The 18263-nt window shown below is 50.1% G+C and overlaps 1 protein-coding gene across 5 annotated transcripts in view; it reads right to left on the reverse strand.

The window, feature by feature from the left end:
• ZDHHC18 (zinc finger DHHC-type palmitoyltransferase 18) overlaps positions 1–13569 on the reverse strand; it is a 40071-nt gene extending 26502 nt beyond the window's left edge. Inside the window, exons 1-2 of one of the 5 annotated variants that reach the window (XM_056795471.1) lie at positions 12446–13569; positions 6594–6754 (exon numbers count right to left, since the gene is read on the reverse strand). In XM_056795471.1, coding sequence (XP_056651449.1) covers positions 6594–6754; positions 12446–12753 — 469 coding nt within the window. In that variant the 5' untranslated portion in view covers positions 12754–13569. Of the gene's footprint in view, positions 1–6593; positions 6755–7919; positions 12227–12445 lie in introns of those variants that run through there. The other 4 variants (XM_056795468.1, XM_007491377.3, XM_056795469.1 and 1 more) reach the window with 4 other exon arrangements.
• Between the last annotated feature and the right edge of the window lie 4694 nt (positions 13570–18263).

The following is an 18263-nucleotide window of genomic DNA, read 5'->3' on the forward strand; positions in this document are numbered from 1 at the left end:
TATCAATTCTAGTGGCTCTATCCACTGTGCTATCAAGCTTCCCTAACTCCATAAACTCCACAAAGTCCCTTCCACCTCTCTGGAAGCTAGACCTAGGTTCAAGTGTGGCCCTGGGAAAGGTTCCAAGAACAACGACAAAGGAAATGCCTTCCTGGAAGCTCCTTATATCAATGAAATGACAGCCTGGATTGGGGGGAAAACAAAAGAATACTCTTTGACTTATATTTGACCCTGTTTCTGCAGGGCTAGCCTCCATTTACAGTGATCAAGTGAAAAGCTCACTGGCTTTGGAGTCAGGTCCTAGGTTCAAATCCCACCCTGAGCAGGGGTCCTAGTCTGGGTCCCAGGGAGGGTGATGGATTCACTGACCTCTAAAATTCCCGAAGGGATAATCTTGTGACCTTGTTAATGCCACCCTGCGAGCCCCAGTTCCCTGACAGGATCAGCACTGGAGGGAGTCCACTGGAGTGAAGGGGCGTTCTCCTCTAACTGCTCAGGACACTTCACACATTCCTACAGAACCTCATTCTAAAAGATGGTCAGCTTCTGCTGATCTAGAGGCTACCTCTAGTATGGGTTAAATGAATGGGCTTCTGTGGGCTGGCCCTGGGCATTTAACCTCTTCTGAGAACAGTACTTCTTAGAGAAATCCTTCCATGTTCCAAACATCCATATGCAACCTGGGAAGTGCCATTGTTCTTTGTGTCTCTCACAGTGCCTAGCACAGTGCTCTGAACAAGAGTGGGCACAGAACAGTTGTGGAATGAAAGAACTTGCACTGGCCTTCCCACGGGTTTTCCCCAGGCAGAGAGGAGCCAGCCTGGGGCTGGGCAGGTAGGTGGAAGGAGAGAGAAAGAGGAAGAGACTCAACATGCCCTAAACCAAGTGAAACCCAAGTACAGCACTTTCTGCCGTTCAGATTTCCTACTTCATCAAACTTACCCCCTATAAAAGGAAGTGAGTCTTTTCATACCCAACCTCCCCAGGTTCCTGAGGACCGGGGGAGGATGAAAGGGGAGCATCGCATCAGAACTGTGGGTGTTGCTGAGGCCAATGAGTGAGAAATGTCACTTGGGTCCTGTGACGGTGGAGAGAGGCATGGAGGCGCCGGTGTCTGTGCTCATTCTGGGCAGTAAGTAGAAGAGAAAGCACAGAGGCCTCCAAAGTGAGACTTGGCCCGTGTCTGCAAAGCGCTGTTTGCTGCCTGTGAGAATCACAGCATCAGCCCGGACTTCTGAAGGGATTTAGTTCAACTTGTGTCTAAACTGATTTCACAGTCCCACCCGCAGGGCTCTTGGGCCCCAACCTAAAGCCCTGCTAATGCAACTCCATTCCACTTAGGATCACAGTGTTAGAGGTCATCAAATTGTTTTCAAAGAGGAAACCAAGGCACAGGAAGGTTGGGTGACCTGCCCAAGATCAAACAGCTAATGAGTACCTGAGATAAGAGTGCCAGGCCTGGAGTCAGGAAAACATGGGTTCAATTCTAGCTTCGGACACTTCCTACTTGTATGGCCCTGGCTAAGTCACTTAACCTCTAATGCCTACCCCTTGCTGCTCTTCTGTATTAGGCATGTTACTACGATAGAAAGTAAGGGTTTAAAAATTTTAAAATAAATATCTGAGGCAGTATCTGAGCCCTGATCTTCCCGAGTCCCAGGCCACTGTTCTATGCACTAAATACTACAGTGCCTTTCTACTTCTGTACAGCTCTGATCGTTGGGAAGGCTGTTCCTTTAATTGGGCCCCAAACCTGCCTTTCTACTCACTGTTCCAGCAGAGCAAGGCTGATCCTGCTACAGACTGCTATTATGTATATATCTCCACTTCCCTCAGAGCCTCAGTTTCCTCTATAAAATGGGGTGCTGGGAAGAAAATGCAGTAGGGGCTAGCTTTCTGTGGAGATACCCCTGAGCAGTGAGAGAGCAGAGCCCTCCCCCAGAATCCTTCCCTAGAATCCCGCTGTTACACCGAGTTTCCCAGCTTCCATTTAGGATTCCAACCCTGTAGGGTAGGAATCCCAAGGGTAAAGGAAAACATTTTCCATTATGAATGGCTGAAGGGAGCAAACCCCACCATCTTTATTCTGAAAATCATTTCACTTGGCTCACTGTTGCCAGGCCTTGGAGCTTCAATCACCTTTCTTGCGAAGAAGAGCTCCACAGGGACTGGGGGTGGGGGCAGTTGCCTCTGGGAACCCTGACGGGAACGCGTTCATCCATAGCTGAAAGCTCAATGTCGAGCCCCAGAGATGGAACTGAATGAACTCAAGGTGGGCAACATGGTACCAAGTCATCTTGGGAAGTCAGAATCCAGAAGTTATTCCTGGGGCCACAAGACTTGCCACAAGCCATGGCAGCCTGACCACACCCGCATCCAATCACAGAAACAGAAACTCAGGTCATTCTAGGAGTGGGAGGGAACTTGGAACACAGAAGACCACAGGGCGAAGGGACCGCAGAGCATAGAACATCAGAGTGGGGAGGAAGTTTCGGCCACAATAGCACAGAGGGAAGAGGCTGCAGAACAAAAGCATCCAAATGGGAAGGGATCAATCATAGAAACGATTCCTTCAACAGGAATGGATTACTCGCCTACACAGGCACTGTGGATCCAAAGAAAAGATGAGGGTCCTTGTCCTCAGTCACATGGGAGTCCTTAGGTTAGACTTACGGGGATCCCTTAGCCTCTGCGGTGCTGAAGGAAGCTAAGGGAATGAGTGAAGAGGGAGATCATTCCAGGCAAGGTGGATGGCAGAGAAGTAAGAGGTGTACAGGTTAGAGCTAGTCCAAGAGGCAGCTCGGTGGATAGAGAGCTGGACCCAGAGTTGGGAAGGCCCGACTCCAAATCTGGCCTTTATTAGCTGTGTGACCCTGAGCAAATCACTTAACCTGTTTGCTTTAATCCACTGGAGAAGGAAATGGCAAACCAGTCTAGCATCTTTGCCAAGAAAACCCCATGGGCAGCATTAGAGTGGTCCATGGGATCACGAAGGGTCAAACAAGACTGAGCAACTGAGCAACAATGAGCTTGCCAAACCCCTTCACTTCAGCATGGAGGAAGTGGAAATCTGGTATGGCAGATGTTAACATGCCTAACTTGGAGTCAGTAGAGCCAAGTTCAAAACCCACCTCAGACAGCTATATGTTCCTTGATAAGTCATTTACATTTCTCTGACTTGTTTGCCTCATCAAGAAAATAAGAATGCTGGAAGCACTTACTTCCCCAGGCTGTTGTGAGGGAAGCCCTTTACAAACCTCAGAATGGCTCTATAAATGTCAGCTCTTATTATGGAGAAACTAAGGCTAAGAGGAAGTAGCTGCCAACACAGCACCCAGTAGATTACTAGGCCCTGGGCCTGCTCTCATCTCTGTAAACATACTGCCCTCCCCATTAGAGAATGTAGGAGCATTGAGGGCAAGAACTGCTGGTGCCTTTCTTTATATCTACAGAGCCTGGCATGGTGACAGGCAGATAGTAGACATTCAATCAACATTTTGGAATTGGCTCAATTGATCCCAGATTCAGGGCTCAATCATTTCAACAACTTCCCCATCCCAGGACTCTCTGGCTTTTAGTTTTCCCTCCTCCCCAGGTTCTTGAGAAATCATAGCTAATTCTACAAAATCAAATTAGCCAGGTCGCAGTTCCTATGTGTGTCATTATACAAGTTATCCTGTCCTTCTAAGGAACCTTAGACCCTCCTGTCCAGCCCTCACCTAAGGCAGCAATCCCATAAGAGCCAGGTGGTAGGCAGCCTCTGCTTTCAGAGCCCTGGGAATGGGGTACTCAGAACCTATAGACCCAGTCCATTCTACTTCTGAACAGCTCTCATTAGAAGGCTGTTTTATTCTTATGGTGAGCCCAAATTTACCCCTCAGTAAATTCTGTTCACTGCTGCCCTCTGCCCCATGCCAAATCTTCAGATATCTAGAGACAGCAGCCATGGCCTTTTCCCCCTGAGCCTTTCCTTCCAGACCTTAAACATTGCAAGTTCCTTCAACTTGAAGTCAATGGCAGGGGCAGCTTGGTGACTAGAGAGCCAGACCTCAAGTTGGGAAGATCTGGGCTCAAGCTGGCCTCAGACACCTCCTAGCTGTGTGATCCTGGTCAAGTCACTTAACCTGTAATGCCTAGCTCTTACTGCTCTACTTAGTATGGATTTTAAGACTTTAAGGTAAGGACTTGAAAGTCAGAGACATTGGTCACAGTTCTTTAGTATCTTGGTCTGCCACCCCACAGATGCTCTAGATTGTCAGAGACCCTTCTAGAATGCAGTGCCCAGAACTGGATATCTGAATTCTGGAAGGCTTCCATCTGTGTAGATGATGGCAGAACAATGGTCTCCCTCAATCTCAACATTGGATTTCTATTTCTTCCAACAAGAGTAAGAAGGTTAGGTGGTGTCAACATGGAAATCTAGGAATCCCCAGTTTATTTAGTTTGAGGGTAGAAACCCCAGGTTTTGAGTCTGTCACAGGAGAGGTTTCCCCAGGGAAGGTCCCATTTCACCAGATAATGGACATCCTGGTAGTTTGGGTGGGAGCACCCAATGTTAATATCTCTTTTATCCCTATGGTTTCTCCCCCTAGGCTAAGGTCCATCACCAAGATGGCCCAGCCCTGGGCCGAGTCTTTCCCTTTTGTGTCCATTGTAGAGCATCAGCCCCTCCTAGTTATTCCTGTCTGGAACTCCTCATTTTCCTTTCTTACCATTGTAAAGTCAGTCAACTGTCCCTCTCACCCTAAGCCCCCAGGTCATCTAGAGTGGTATATAGGTTCCCCAAATTCTTTGGTTCCTGGGAGTCCATCCTGAGTCTGTGGCACTCCCTAGGGATAACATCCCCAGAGTCCAAGGTTTGCACCCTGAAAAAGTTGTGGCCGAACTCTGAGTAAAGGGCCAAATTGGACTTATCCCTGTCCTGATTAAAGACTTGGGTTTTTTTCTGACTATTTAATAAATAGTTCTGCGTTATTTCCAAGTTAACAGTAGCTGGGATGCCAGGTCTTACTCCTAATGGTACCAGATGGGGTGGGAACGCCTCTGTTTAGTCTCCAGATGGAATGTGACAGCCAAGATGACCAGCTCTACCATGGGGCAAAGCATGACCTCATGCATCTTATCACACACTGACATCTGAAGGTCCCTCTTACCTGGCTTCTTCCTTGCAGAATGCAAGTTCCCTGGAAGGACTGCTGCTCATTGACTGTCCTATGGTCATGTTAGTTTTTTAGGCTGTCACAACACACCCAAGTTCCTTTTGGGCAAGGACTCTGCCTCTTCTAGCCCTTCCTGTCACTGCCCACACTGTCTTAGAGGCAGCCTTTCCCCCAGGGGTGCCCAGGCAGGGATGCCTATCAACCTCAAGGCTCTAACAGCAGCCTGTGCAAGGAAGCTGGGCTCTCGACTCACATTCTCCTTTTCCCACCACCCACAGGGAATACTTCCCCAACCTCTCCAAAAGTTTTGGACCCTCTTGAAGGCAGGATACTTAAGGCAGGGTGGAACCTTGTAGCCACATCCTAAACTTCTTCCAGCTCTCTAGTCTGAACGGTCTAGAAGCCCCCTAAGACCCCAGATGCTATAAAACATCAAGTCTCCACCTTCAAAAGGTGGAGACCTCTCCAGCTAAGGCAGCCCTGAAGGCCATTCAGAAGAGATCGGAGCCCTCCCCCACAAGGGCTCAGACATCCTGGGGCTTATCTCCGAGCTCACAGAAGGCTATAGGATTGGGGGGGGTGCTCAGGCTCACCCTCCAACAGATCACTGACAATCCTTTCAGAGATTATTCCTGCAGAGGGTGGGGCAACTTGCACAGGCTCCATTTACTCAGCAGGCCCTGAAAGGAAGGCTCATGGAGCTAATAATAAACAAAGCCCAGCACAGGTCCGGGTGGTAGGGCCCGGTAAGGGGAGGAAGGAAGCTGAGGGCCGGAGAGAAGACAATGACAACAGAGGGGAGGGTCTGGGATGGGCCTGGGCAGCCAGGACTAGGAGATGAGGAAGGTGAGCAGGGAGGAAGGAAGAGCTGGTTACATTCGTTTTCCCCCTCCCTCCACCTCTCTCAGCAGTTACCACTGAAGAGCCAAAGGACTTCCTGTGCCAAGAAGTCGTGGTGCTCTGCCATTCAAAGGCCACCGGGGCACCCTAGAGTCAGCTGGAAGCTCACAAGTGCACTTCAAAGGCCTGTGATGGAGAAAGGAACCAGCCAACGCCCCCCTCCCCCTCCCCGGAAAGCCCAGAGGTGACAGAGTCAAGCAGCGGCTCCTCACAGGAAGGAGCCGAGATGGGGGAGTCTAAGACGCCAGCAATGCCTTCCGATAGCCCAGGAATCTGCGCGGTGGCTGAGGCGGAACGGACATATCCAAGGACAGAGTGCGAGCCCGGCCCTCCAGCTTCCCACATCCCCATCCATAGAATATCACGAATGGTCCCTGTAGCGTCGTCGCTGACACGCGGGGCAGGCTTTAAGCGTGGGGACGGGGATCTTCCACTCCCTCCTCTAGAATGGTGCCATTCCGGCCCACCCCATCCCCCTACCGTCTGGTTCAGTGTGGGGCACCTGGGCTGGGGCTCAAGGAAGGCAGGCCTCACCGATCTGTTTCTCCAGGGCAGCCGCCTCGCTGGGAGTAGCTCGGGGCAGGATCCCAGGATCAGTGAAACTTGTCTGCAGCAGGCAGCTCAAGACGAAGAAGAGGAGGATGCCCGCGATGATGGGGATGGCCAGGGTCAGATGATGGGCCAGAAAAGGGCAGCTACAACAGAGAGAGAGACTGGGTCAGCTGGCCCCACCACCACCGAGCGCACACGGCTAGAGGTAGCCTCGTCCGGCCCTCTGCAAGAGCCTCCTCAGCTTGAGACGAATGGGTCCTCTTACAGACTCTGAAGGCCTCTCCGAAGTCATCGAGTCCCAATCTTAGAGCTTCTCAACGGAAGAGGCCCAGAAATGGGGACAGAATCCGGTGGGTTCTTTGGGCTTCGGTGCTAGTTTCCAAAGAAGCCCAGTTACTGCCACTGTCTAGCTGCGTCCAGGGTCTGTCCTTCAGCCAAAGAGTATCACAGAAGAAGAGTGGGATTTAATGGTAATATACCAGCATGGGGGGCTTGGACTGTCAGAACTACTTCTGACCTCCAATTCCTCCCTCCTCCAACTATCCTTCAACCTGCTGCTGGAATATCTTTCTAAAATCTGGATCTGGACACAAGACTCTGGGGCTACAAATTCTTCTGGGCCCCCCCTATGGTTATAGAATTGCCTATGCTGGGGGGAAGCTGGGTGGCTCAGTGTATTGAGAGCCAGGCCTTAAGACAGGACTGGGTTCAACTCTGGCCTCAGACACTTCCCAGCTGTGTGACCCTGGGCAAGTCACTTGACCCCCATTGCCTGGCCCTTACTACTCTTCTGCCTTGGAGCCAATACACAGTATTGACGCCAAGACGGAAGGTAAGGGTTAAAAAAAAAAAAGCAAGAATTGTCTATGCTGGATAGATTGCCAGGTCAAGAAGATCTGAGTTCAAATCCTGTCTCCAACACCTACTTAGTAGTATGACCCTGGACAAATCACTTCACTGCTCAATTTCTTTATCAGTAAAATGGGGATAGTAATAACCCCTCCCTCCCAGGGTATTGGTAGGGCTCAAAGAAGATAAAGCACTTTGCAAACCTTAAAGCACTATCAAAATCTGAGTCATGAATCTAGTTCGAACCAGTAGGTCTGACACTTAAGGCTCTGTGTGATCTTCCTACCTTTCTGACCTAATCTCCCATCACTTCCTTCCATGGATTCCTACCCTCCAGTCAAACTGGACAAGCCTCTGCCCTTCTTCAGATTGTCCACCACTCCCCTGCCTTTATGGCTTGCCTCACCCTAGTCTAGCTGCCTAACCCTTTTCTCTTCTCTTTAGCTGAGGACTTCTTACTTCCAATTCGAAGGCTGCATCCTCCAAGAAACTTTCCCAGATCTCCAAGTCAGTGCTGGCTTTTCTCCTTGGGCTTCTCTCTGCACTGGCTTCTATAACTCTATAATGTACAGCAGATATGAAATTCTGTGCAAAGTACTCTTTATTGGGGTTCTCTACAAGAGTGATATTTAGTCACATGAGCACAGGGACTTCATTAAAGCTAAACTCTGCATTTCTTCCACTGCTGAGAACACAGAAGGTTTTCCCCACGGAAGTGTCCCTCAGGAGAATGTAAGTTCCTTTCTTGGGGGAGCTGTACTAAACCTGTCCAGCCTTCTGGAAAGGGGTTTTGAGCTAGACTTCAAAATAATTAAACCATGCATACATACCCTCTGACCCCGCAATAACTCTATTATGTCTAGACCCCGAGGAGAGCAAAGACAAACAAGAATTAGAAACTGAGGGGTCGTCCATCAATCGGGGCATGGCCGAACAAGTGTGGTATATGATCGTGATAGAATACTATTGTTTTTTTAAAAATGACCAAGAAGGTGGCGTCAGAAAAATCTGGGAAGACTTATGTGAACAAAAGCAAAGTAAGTGAGTAGAACATTGTACACAGTATCAGCAATATTGTAGCAACACTTAGTTACTGTGATGGATACAATGATCCACTACCATTCCAAAGGACTCCTCCTATTGATATAAAATGCTAACTTGAGAGGGAACTGAGAAACTCTGGGTACAGAGGGAAATCGATTGTTTTTCGCTTTCTTTATTTTTCTGGTCTTTTTTGTTTGTTTGCAATGTAGCTACTATGGAAATATATTTTGCCAAACTTCATATGTATAAAGGTATCCTATTTCTTGCCTTCTTAATGGGTGGAGAAGAAGGTAAAGAGAGGGAGAGAATTTGGAACTGAGAATAAAAATAAACAAACTTGCTTGAAGGGGGTGTAACAGATTAAAAAATAGGTGGCAGGAAGCAGACAGTTCACTCTCTGGACATATCTCTGGAGGCACCTACAATCATGATGGCAATTGCTTGCCCTCAGGGCTTGGTTTCCAGGGACAAGTCACCCAAGCACATCAGATTCTGCTCTATGAGCCTCACTTGGGACCCATTTTCAAAGCAAGAAATTCAACCCAGTAAGGCTCTGCCCTGACCTTTTCCTTTCCCAGAAAGTCAATTTACACACAACCAACTATCTTAAAGGACAGCAAGACAGCACGGTAGACAGAGCACTGGACTTGGAATCAGGAGGACTCTTCTTCATGAGTTCAAAGTCAGCCTCAGAAACTATTTAGCTGAATGACTCTAGGCAAGTCACTTAACCCCATTTGCCTCAGTTTCTTCATCTGGAAAATGAGCTAGAAAAGAAAATGGCAAAACACTGCAGTATCTTTGCCAAGAAAACCCCAAATGGGATCACAAGGAGTAGGTAATGACTGAACAACAATAGGTATCTTGGGAGTTTGAGGAAGCTTCCAAACTGGGTAGCGTCATCTATTCATAGGATCATAGTCTTAGAACTAGAAGGGACCTCAGAGGTCATCAGTTCCAAACAATTCGTTTTTACAAATGAGGAAACAGGCATAGAAAGCAGCAATGACTTTGCAGCCCTCCAACCATCGCATTTTATAGAGGAAATGGGCTAAAAGAGGAAAAATATTTTGCCTAAGATTACACAGTTTGTTGGTGACACAGGCAGGACTGAAACCTGGGTCCCCCAATTCTGAGTCATATTCTCTCTCCCTAGGACACCATTATCACTGTGAAATCATCCAGTAATGGGGTGCCATATGCTGTTGACACTGACTCTATGCTCACAAGTACTTTCAATGATCAGATAGGATTCTTTGAGTGTACTCTGGTTCTCATAATTGGTACTAATTACCAACTTTTTTGTGATAGCAACTCCCATTGCTACCCCACTAAGTTTTGCCTAGCTAGGTATGCAGTTTCCCCAACCTTCAAACTCTCAAACCAAACTTTAATCTCACTCAGGAAACAAAGAAAATGAAAACCCAACAGTTTCACCATAAGCTTTTCATACCCAAAGTTCTTGGTCTCATTCTTGTTTCAGGCAAAATGAGCACCAAATAATGATGTTCACCAGCCTGAGGGAATTCCCTGACTAAATTGCCTGACCTAAATTCCATATTCCAGAGCCTTGGGGCTCTGCCACCCCTAGGACCACTGCCTACAGCCTGGGCTCCAGAGCTAGCTTAAAGAGATCTGAGAGTGCTTGATCTCCTCCCTCTCCTTCACCAGGGCACAAATGGGGCAGGTGGTCCCACTTAAAGGCATTTTTAAACTACATTCCCAACATGCTTCAAAGGGAGCTGAAAAAGTTTCCCCTCCCTCTCTACAGGCATTGAAGTGGGCAAGCTGGGGGGCAAGGGCCTAAATGGTTATGAAACAGATCTGAGGATCCCACTTAAAGTAAACAGGGCTCCTGGCATGTTCTCTTCTCACAACACCAACCCCTGAACCCTTCACCTTGCCCTGTCCTAACAGGGAAAAGAAACTGGGTTAACAGGGAAAGAAAACTAGGCCATGTGAAAGGCCAAAGGAAAGAAGGTGACCTCTCTCACCTTTGCCTCAAATAATATTTGGTGGGGAAGACTAATAAGTGATGCTGGAGGGCACATGGAAGGTAAAATGTGGGCTGTGATGCCACGGGTGGCAAGACAATGAGGGAGTAATGAAGTCTTTCTAGGTCTAGGAAAAGATATCAAAGGGAGGGGAGGAAGAAGGAAGCAGGCACAATAGGGCAGGAAAAGTTAGGGCTGATCCAGGTAGAAGGCAATATAGAAAAATATTCCCTGACACTTTAGAATGATTTTAGCCCTAGTTTCCCTATCTGCAAAATGGAAAGACTAGGTTAATACCTATGTCAGATCCATCCTCATAAGGATGTGGGAAAGTTAAAAAAATCCCCTAAGGATCAACAAGAGCAGTCACATGAAAGCACTTCAAGTTCTACTCCAATAAGATATCAAGAACTTGTCATTATTCATAAATCAGGATGATCTAAGGAGATATTTACATGAGACAGGAGAATTAGGGTTGGAGAAATCAGAAAGAAGGTAAAAGAACAGAGTAGAGAAACTGAGGAAGACTAGGGACCAGGGAAAAGAATGATGGTGGTTGGTTTAGTGGATTCCAGAAGAAGACAAGAGAAGACCAAAGGAGCTCAAGGGCCTGAAGTAAGAGCAAAAAGAAAGTGGGAAGTCTTTGAGGGATCAGGGGAGAGACAGATAACAAAGGAGTGTTGGGGAGAGAGGAAAAGAAAGATGAATCCTGAGAGAAGGATGGAGAATGACTGAGACAGAAATGACTAAAGGTGAAAGTTTAATCAGAAGAGGCCAGAGAGATTAGAAAGGGCATGACTAAAGTAGGAAAGGGGAATAAAATGGATAGAAATGACTGAAGGGGCCATGGAACAGGGGTTGGAAATAACCAAGAGAGTTGGAAGAGATATGGTTAAAAATCATAGAAATTGAGACCTGGATGTCATTTTAGAGAGTGTCTAAACACAATCTGAACCTATATCAAATCCCATTGACAGTCTCCACAATAAGTGCTCATTGGGATTTTTCCTGAGACCTCCAGTGAAAGGCCAGAATCTACTCTCTCCTAAAGTGGCTCACTGCCTTACTGGACAGCACTAATTACTAGAAGATGGCTGAAGGAGAGATTATCTGGAAGAGAATGGAAAATGAGGAGACTGTGGGGAAAGGAAAGGTGATCCAAAGGGTGCCTGTTGGGACAGGGCTGGGCAGAAATGTCCCAAGAGAGTACAAAGGAGATTGGGCCAAGGAGGATCAGAAGGAGAAGGAAATAGGAGAAAATGACTCAGGATGGGCAGAGCACAGAAGGGTGGGAGGAATTGACCCAAGGGGACCAGAGGATGATGTAGAGATAAGAGAGGATGACCCAAGGATGCCAGAGAATATAGAGATAAAAGGAGATGACCTGAGAGAGACCTAGAGAATAGGAATGAGAGGAAATGACCCAAGGTGGGAGGGAGGGTTAGGGATGGCTAGTAGAGATGAAAGTGGGGTGTAGATGGGATTAAGATAACCCAGAGGGGGTTAGGGATGGAAGGAAATGACTCAAAGGAGACAAGTATGCACACGGATGGGTAGAGATGATGGGAGGAGGTGTGAATGGGGTAGGGATGGAAGGAGATGATCCAAAGGGGTCAGAGAAGTAGAATGGAAAGAGATAACCCAAGGGGTACATTGAGAATAGGGATGGCTAGAGATGATAGGAGGTGGGGTGCAGATGGGGTAGGGAGGTAAGGAGATGAGAAAAGGGAGCCATAGACACAGGAATGGGTAGAGATGCCCCAAGAAAACAGAGGGAGCGGGGATGGGTGGAGCTGAGTGAAGGGAACAGAGGACATACGGGATGACGGAGACTGAGTGGCCTAAGGAGGAGGGATGGAGATGACGGCATTGGCCGCTGGAGACAAGGGGTGGAGGTGGCGGACCGCGCGGGGGCTGGGCTGCTGCCGGCGCCCCCTACTCACTCACTCGAAGATGAAGAAGAGCGTCGTAGTGGTGACGATGAGCAGTACAGTGAGCGCAAAGACGCTGCCGTGCCCCGCCAGCATAAGGCGGCCGCCGCAGTAGAAGCGGTTGCGGCCCGGGAATACCTCCCATTTGCGGCAGGGCCGGGCGGAGGTAGCAGGAAGAGGGGCAGCTGCGGTGGGGCCCGGGACCGAACTCGGCCTGAGGGGCGTAGGGGGCGGCCCAGAGCCGGAGCCGGGGCGGGGAGCACTGGGCGGCGGTGGCGGCGGGGCGGCCCCGGGGCGGATCTGCTGGTACTCGCACTCCTTCATGCGGCCGCGGCCTGGGCTTCGCTTCCGCCCCCCGACGCCCTGCGGGCCGAGCCGGGCGGACGAGCGGACCGACAGAAGGCAGGGCTGGGACCAGCTGCTGCTGCGGCTGCTGCTGCGGCGGCGGCGCACACAGCGCTGGCTCCCCGGCTCCGCAGCTTCTTTAGGTCCGCTCCGCCCCCTCGGCGGCCGCCGCCGCCGCCGCCGCCCGGCCGGCCTCCCGCCGCAGCGCCCCTTCAGTCCGGACCTGGCATTGCGTCCTGCACCCGCGACGCTGAGGACCCGCCCCCGAAACAGACCACGCCCCCAGCCTCAGCAGACGCTCTGCTCCTAACCCAGAATTTGCAGTCCTTTTACCAGCCCCGCCTCCAACACCGGAACCTCTCTACCTCCCCCCAGGCCCCCTGCAGCAGACAACGCTAGCCCCACCTCCAACCCGATCCCTATTCTCTCCAGGCGATGGCCCCGCCCCCAACCCAGACCCCGCCCCCAGTCCTGACCTTGCTTCAGTCCTATTTCTCAACTCGGCTCCAATCTCTACCCACACTAGCCTCCGATCCAAATCAGTTCCAACGCTAGATCTTGTCTCCACTCTCAGCTCCAGTTTAAGACCGCATCCCCACCCCAGGCCCAGACCATTTTCTTGTGGTGTTGCCCTCGCCCCCAAACTAGCTTTAGTACAGCGCCAGTTTCATCCTCTGTCCTTCCAGACGCTGACCCCCCTCAAGCCTAGACCCAAATCCAGCCGGGCCTCCCACCCAGGCCCACCTGTAACCCCATTCTGGTGCTGGTGCTGCCCCCAACACCAACTCCCCCCCAGCCCTAACAACAGAGCCTTCTCCAGTCAAAGCCCCCACCCACTCCCGCCACTGCACCCTCCTCCAGCGCCAGACACCGCCCCCAACCCTGACCCCAAGTCCTGCCCCGCCTCCAACCTAGACCAGTTCAGTCTCCACCTCCTCCTGGTCCAGACTCCGCCCCCAACCCAGATCCCGCTCCTGCCCGCGCCGGAGCTTTGCCCGCGCCCAATTTCAGACTCCGCCCCCTCCTGATTCTGGCCCCGCCTCCAGAGCCGCTCGGCCACCGCCCGACCTGGCCCCGCCCCAGCATCAGCTCCAGCCTCCTTCTCTTTCCATCCCTGCGCCTCCTACCCCACCCCCTACATTGGTGCTCGCCTGTCCCCAGCCTCACCCCTGTCCAGCGCCAGCCTGGCCCCAGCTCCGCCCTCAAACCCGCCTCCAGTTACCACCCTGACTCAATTCTGTACCCCTCAACCCAGTCTCTTCCCGGGGGTCCCAATCCCGTCCCAAACTGCCCCACTGCCCCAGCTCACTTCGGGGCACCTCCTTCTAGTCCCCTCGTATCCCGATTCCCTGAACCACGCAAAGCTCAGCTCCCAGGACCAGACTCCCAAAGCTGTTTCCAGCCCAAGGCCCCCAGTCTCTTAATGGCCGCCGGGATAGTCTCATCCTCATCCTCCTGGACCCCCTTCATCGCTTGGCTCTTCCAACCCTTCTGTAGATGCCAGCTTTAACTCCCTGACTCCCTCCGGACTCGAGCCACCACCCGCCTTCACCGTACAAGCCTAGAGCCTACGCTTCCCTCTCCGCCGCCCTCGAAAGCCCAGGCGGCCTCTTTCGCCTCCCCCCGCCCCCCGGACCCTCTGACTTCTCCCCCGGCCATCTTCGCCTCATCTTTCATTAAGTTTATCTCTAGGGGTCATTAGCTTCCTGAAGCCTTCGCTGGTTCCCACAGTGGTGAATCGCCTCTCCCTACGATTTACTCTCTATAATGCTTAGCTCGGTACGGTCCCAGCCCTGCAACTCCCCTCAGGAGCAGGAGGGCTTTTTGTTTTCGCAGACCAGTAGGGAAGGGAGGTGCTTAAGAAATGTGTCGATGCGAGGCTCATTCCATACCCATCGGACTGGGAACGTTTACAAAAGATGAAAATGGTCAACATTAGAGGCGTGGCACAAAACAAACCCACATTCGTATACTTTTGGTGAGGTGGCAAAACTTTTTTTTTTAATCCTTACCTTCTGTCTTAGAATCAATATATCGGTTCCAAGGCAGAAGAGTGGTAAGACCTAGGCAATGGGGGGGGCTACATGATTTGCCCTAGCTAGGAAGTGTCCGGCAGGATTTGAACCTTGGACCTCCTGTCTCCAGACCTGGTTCTTTATCCACGGAGTCACCTAGCTAGCTGCCACTGGGGTTGCAAATTGATCCAACAGTTCTAGAAACCAATTTGGAAGAATACTACAATAGTATCCCAACTGTATGTAGCCTTTCATCCATCCAGGGTGATGCCACCACTTGGCATATACCCCTAAGGAAAGGAAAAGGCCATAGACATAGAGCAGTATCTATAACTGCAATATTTGTAATGGCAAAGGATTAAAAGGAAAGTGGGTATCTTCCGATTGCAGGGTGGCTCAACAACATAAAGCACATTCATATAATGGAGTATTAATAATTATAATAGCTAACAAATAACACGTTGTTTGCAAAGCACTCATTTGATCCTCATAGCATGGCTGAGATGGAGATGCTAACATCATCCCCATTTCACAGATGGGGAAACTGAGGCAAACAAAGGGTGTTTTTTTTTTAGGGTCCCACAGTTAGAGGTCTGAAATGATCCGTGTGCATTGGGAAGATATGTGAACTGATCAAATCCAAGTTAAGTGAAACTAGAAGAATAATGTATCCGAAGCCCAGAGAAATGCGAGGAAAAACATAAGTAAAAAACTTTGGGATGCTGATCAATGTGTCTGACCTAGCAGAGGCCTCAAAGTGAAGTACACCTTCTAACTCTTAGAGGATTGTCAGGCCACAGGTAAGGAAAGAGTTCTCCATTGTCCACTATAGCCAGTGTGCTGATTTATTTTGCTTGATTGTACTTTGTTATAAAGGAGGGGTGCATGTGTGTGTGTGTGTGTGTGTGTGTGTGTGTACATGGAAATCACTAAGAAAGTGGCAACAGCATAAAAAAAATTATCAACAGAACAAATGTTCCTTGGAATCGTATCTCCAAAGGGGGGGCCAGATGGCTCTTTATTGGGAATGTTGGCAGAGTAGATCCTGCTCAGGGGGGATATTCTGGCAGATCCTTTCCTCCTTGAAGAATCCATGAAATATGACTGACGAGACCGCCAGCTCGTTCTTTCTGAGTCCTGGCAGGACGTATAACGTGACTTCTTAGAGGAGGAGCTCATAGAAGACCAGGCAGATTTCTACTTGCTGGATCCTCTGGGGTACTTCTGCCCAGTGAAGGCGGTGTTCTGGGGTTCTAATCCCTTTAACCCAGTGCTCTAGTTCCTTCTCTCCAGCAGCAAAAGGTGGGCTGGATTTGGAGTCAGAGAACCTGGTTTCAAATTCTAGCTCTTGCTAGATGACCTTTGGCAAGTCATTTCCTTCTCTGGGCTTTGCTTTCGTCCTTTGTACAATGATGGTGGGTGGGTTATATGGTTGGTCTTTAAGCCTCCTTTCATTTTTACATCCTTCCTCTGTGTCCAGGTCACAGCTGGGGAACTTGACAAGCACATAAATTCCTGGTTACTCCCCAGTACAGAGGAGCCCTGACTGGGAAGGCTTAGAGCAGGTTTAAGAAGCAAAGCAGAAAGAAGGTGTGTCAGTCAAGGAGGGTGTACATAGAACAAGAAACACGAAGTATTTCTTCCCATCATCCACCTCCTCTCCCCAGAAAGAAAGGAAAAAAAAATGTCTCCACCTCTGGGTACAAGGAGAGTCTGGATCCTGCTTCAGCGGGGGCCCAGAAGGAAATGACTTGTCTCTGCAACAGCTGAAGCCCAACCCAGCTGGGGCATTGTTAGGCTTTAGGGTAAACAGGCCGCTTCCTGCCTTGGGGCCCTTCATGAAACTTTCCAAGCCTATTAAAGATGGCAATGGGATGGTAAGAAAGGACAGCTGCTAGCCGTAAAAGCAGCCTGTCACGGGGCCCCTCCAAGGTCAGAGACAAATGAGTCCCACTCCCCAGCCCACCCTGCACTTAGCCAGGGTTATCAGTTATCCGTGACTTTTTCTGTCCCAAAGGAGAGCCCTAGAGGAGACCCGGCTCTCCTCCCGGATCCTCGTGGAGAAGGACCGATTTCTCTGGCACCGAGGCAAAGATTGGGGGGGCAGGATGGGAGGGGGAGTGTAGAGGAGCAATCAAGATCCTTGTGTGTGTTAGCAAGAACAGCCAGCGGCCTCCCTCCTGGGAAGGCGCTCCCTTCATCCTGTGTGGTCCCAGTGAGGGCCCCCCGCTACAGTGGGAGGTAGAGGGGGGTGAAAAGGCTCTGTGAGCAAAGATTTCATCACTCCTACCAGAGCCACAAAACCAAGCAGACGGGAGTCCTGTGAGAAACAGCTGTTGGGGAGGAGGGAGAAGGGTCTCTGCCAACTGGAGAGACTCTAGGGCAAGGGTGATCGTGCTGTGCCAAGGAGGGCACTCAGGCAGCTTGGCAGGAGGCACAGGGGCTGCCCCCAATCTGTGTGTACATTTTTCTCAAGCATTTGACTCCAAACCAAATTCTCTCCGTAAGGCCAGTGTTGGGGAGATGGATGGGAAGTGCTCCTTGGCCAGGCTGACCAGAAGCTCCAGGAGAAAGGCTGCTGGGGCTGGGCCAGAAGTTTCCCTGGGTTGATGGGTCCGTAGCTTTGCCATGCGCAGAGAGAGTGGGTCCAAATTCTCATTCTTAGGGGAACGCTTGGCTGGTTCCCAAACGGGGCAGAGGAAGTCAGAGAAAAATAGGAAAAATCAATGTCCATCCTCATGGTTCAATGAAGATAGCTGGCATCCGGGCAGTGCCTGAGGCTTACAAAGGGTTTTTATGAACCCCTGAGAGGTGGGTGCTGGGAAAATGTGTAGCCTCGTTTTATAGATGAGGAACCTGGCTCTGAGACAGAAGGGAAATGAGCTGTCCAGGGTCACACAGGTGGGAAGTGACTGGGGCAGGGGTATTAGAGTCCCATCTTCCTGGCTTCTGGGCATGGCAGTCTACCACTGCCTCTCATTGCTTTGGAGAAAAGGGCTGGTGGCAAAAGGGGGAACTATTTGGTTCAACTTCAGAAGTAAATACAAGATTTACCAACACTCGTGTACATATGCATACACACGTGCCCTGGGTGAGGGAAGGGAGGCTATGGGAAGGACCATGGGCCATGGGAGATTACAGAGGCCAGGCATGATGGGGACAACACTGGATTTGGTATTAAGAGATTCAGGTTCGGATTCAACTTCAGACCATGGTCTCAAATCTGAGAGCCATGGGTAGGACAAAAATATGGACAATCATACTTTCCCTACTGACTTCACAGGGCTGTGGTAAAGAAACAATGAGTCATTTACAGTTCCTTCATATTTTTCTGCCCTCTATGATAACATAATATTGATTAGCATTTGTATAGTACTTTACATATTTTATCTCATTTGGGACCACTAGGTTAAGTGACGCCTAGGATCACACAGCTAATAATCAGGAGGCAAAATTTGAACTCAGGTCCTCCGG

Source organism: Monodelphis domestica, chromosome 4, assembly GCF_027887165.1.
Source record: "Monodelphis domestica isolate mMonDom1 chromosome 4, mMonDom1.pri, whole genome shotgun sequence".
Taxonomy (NCBI): Eukaryota; Metazoa; Chordata; class Mammalia; order Didelphimorphia; family Didelphidae; genus Monodelphis; species Monodelphis domestica.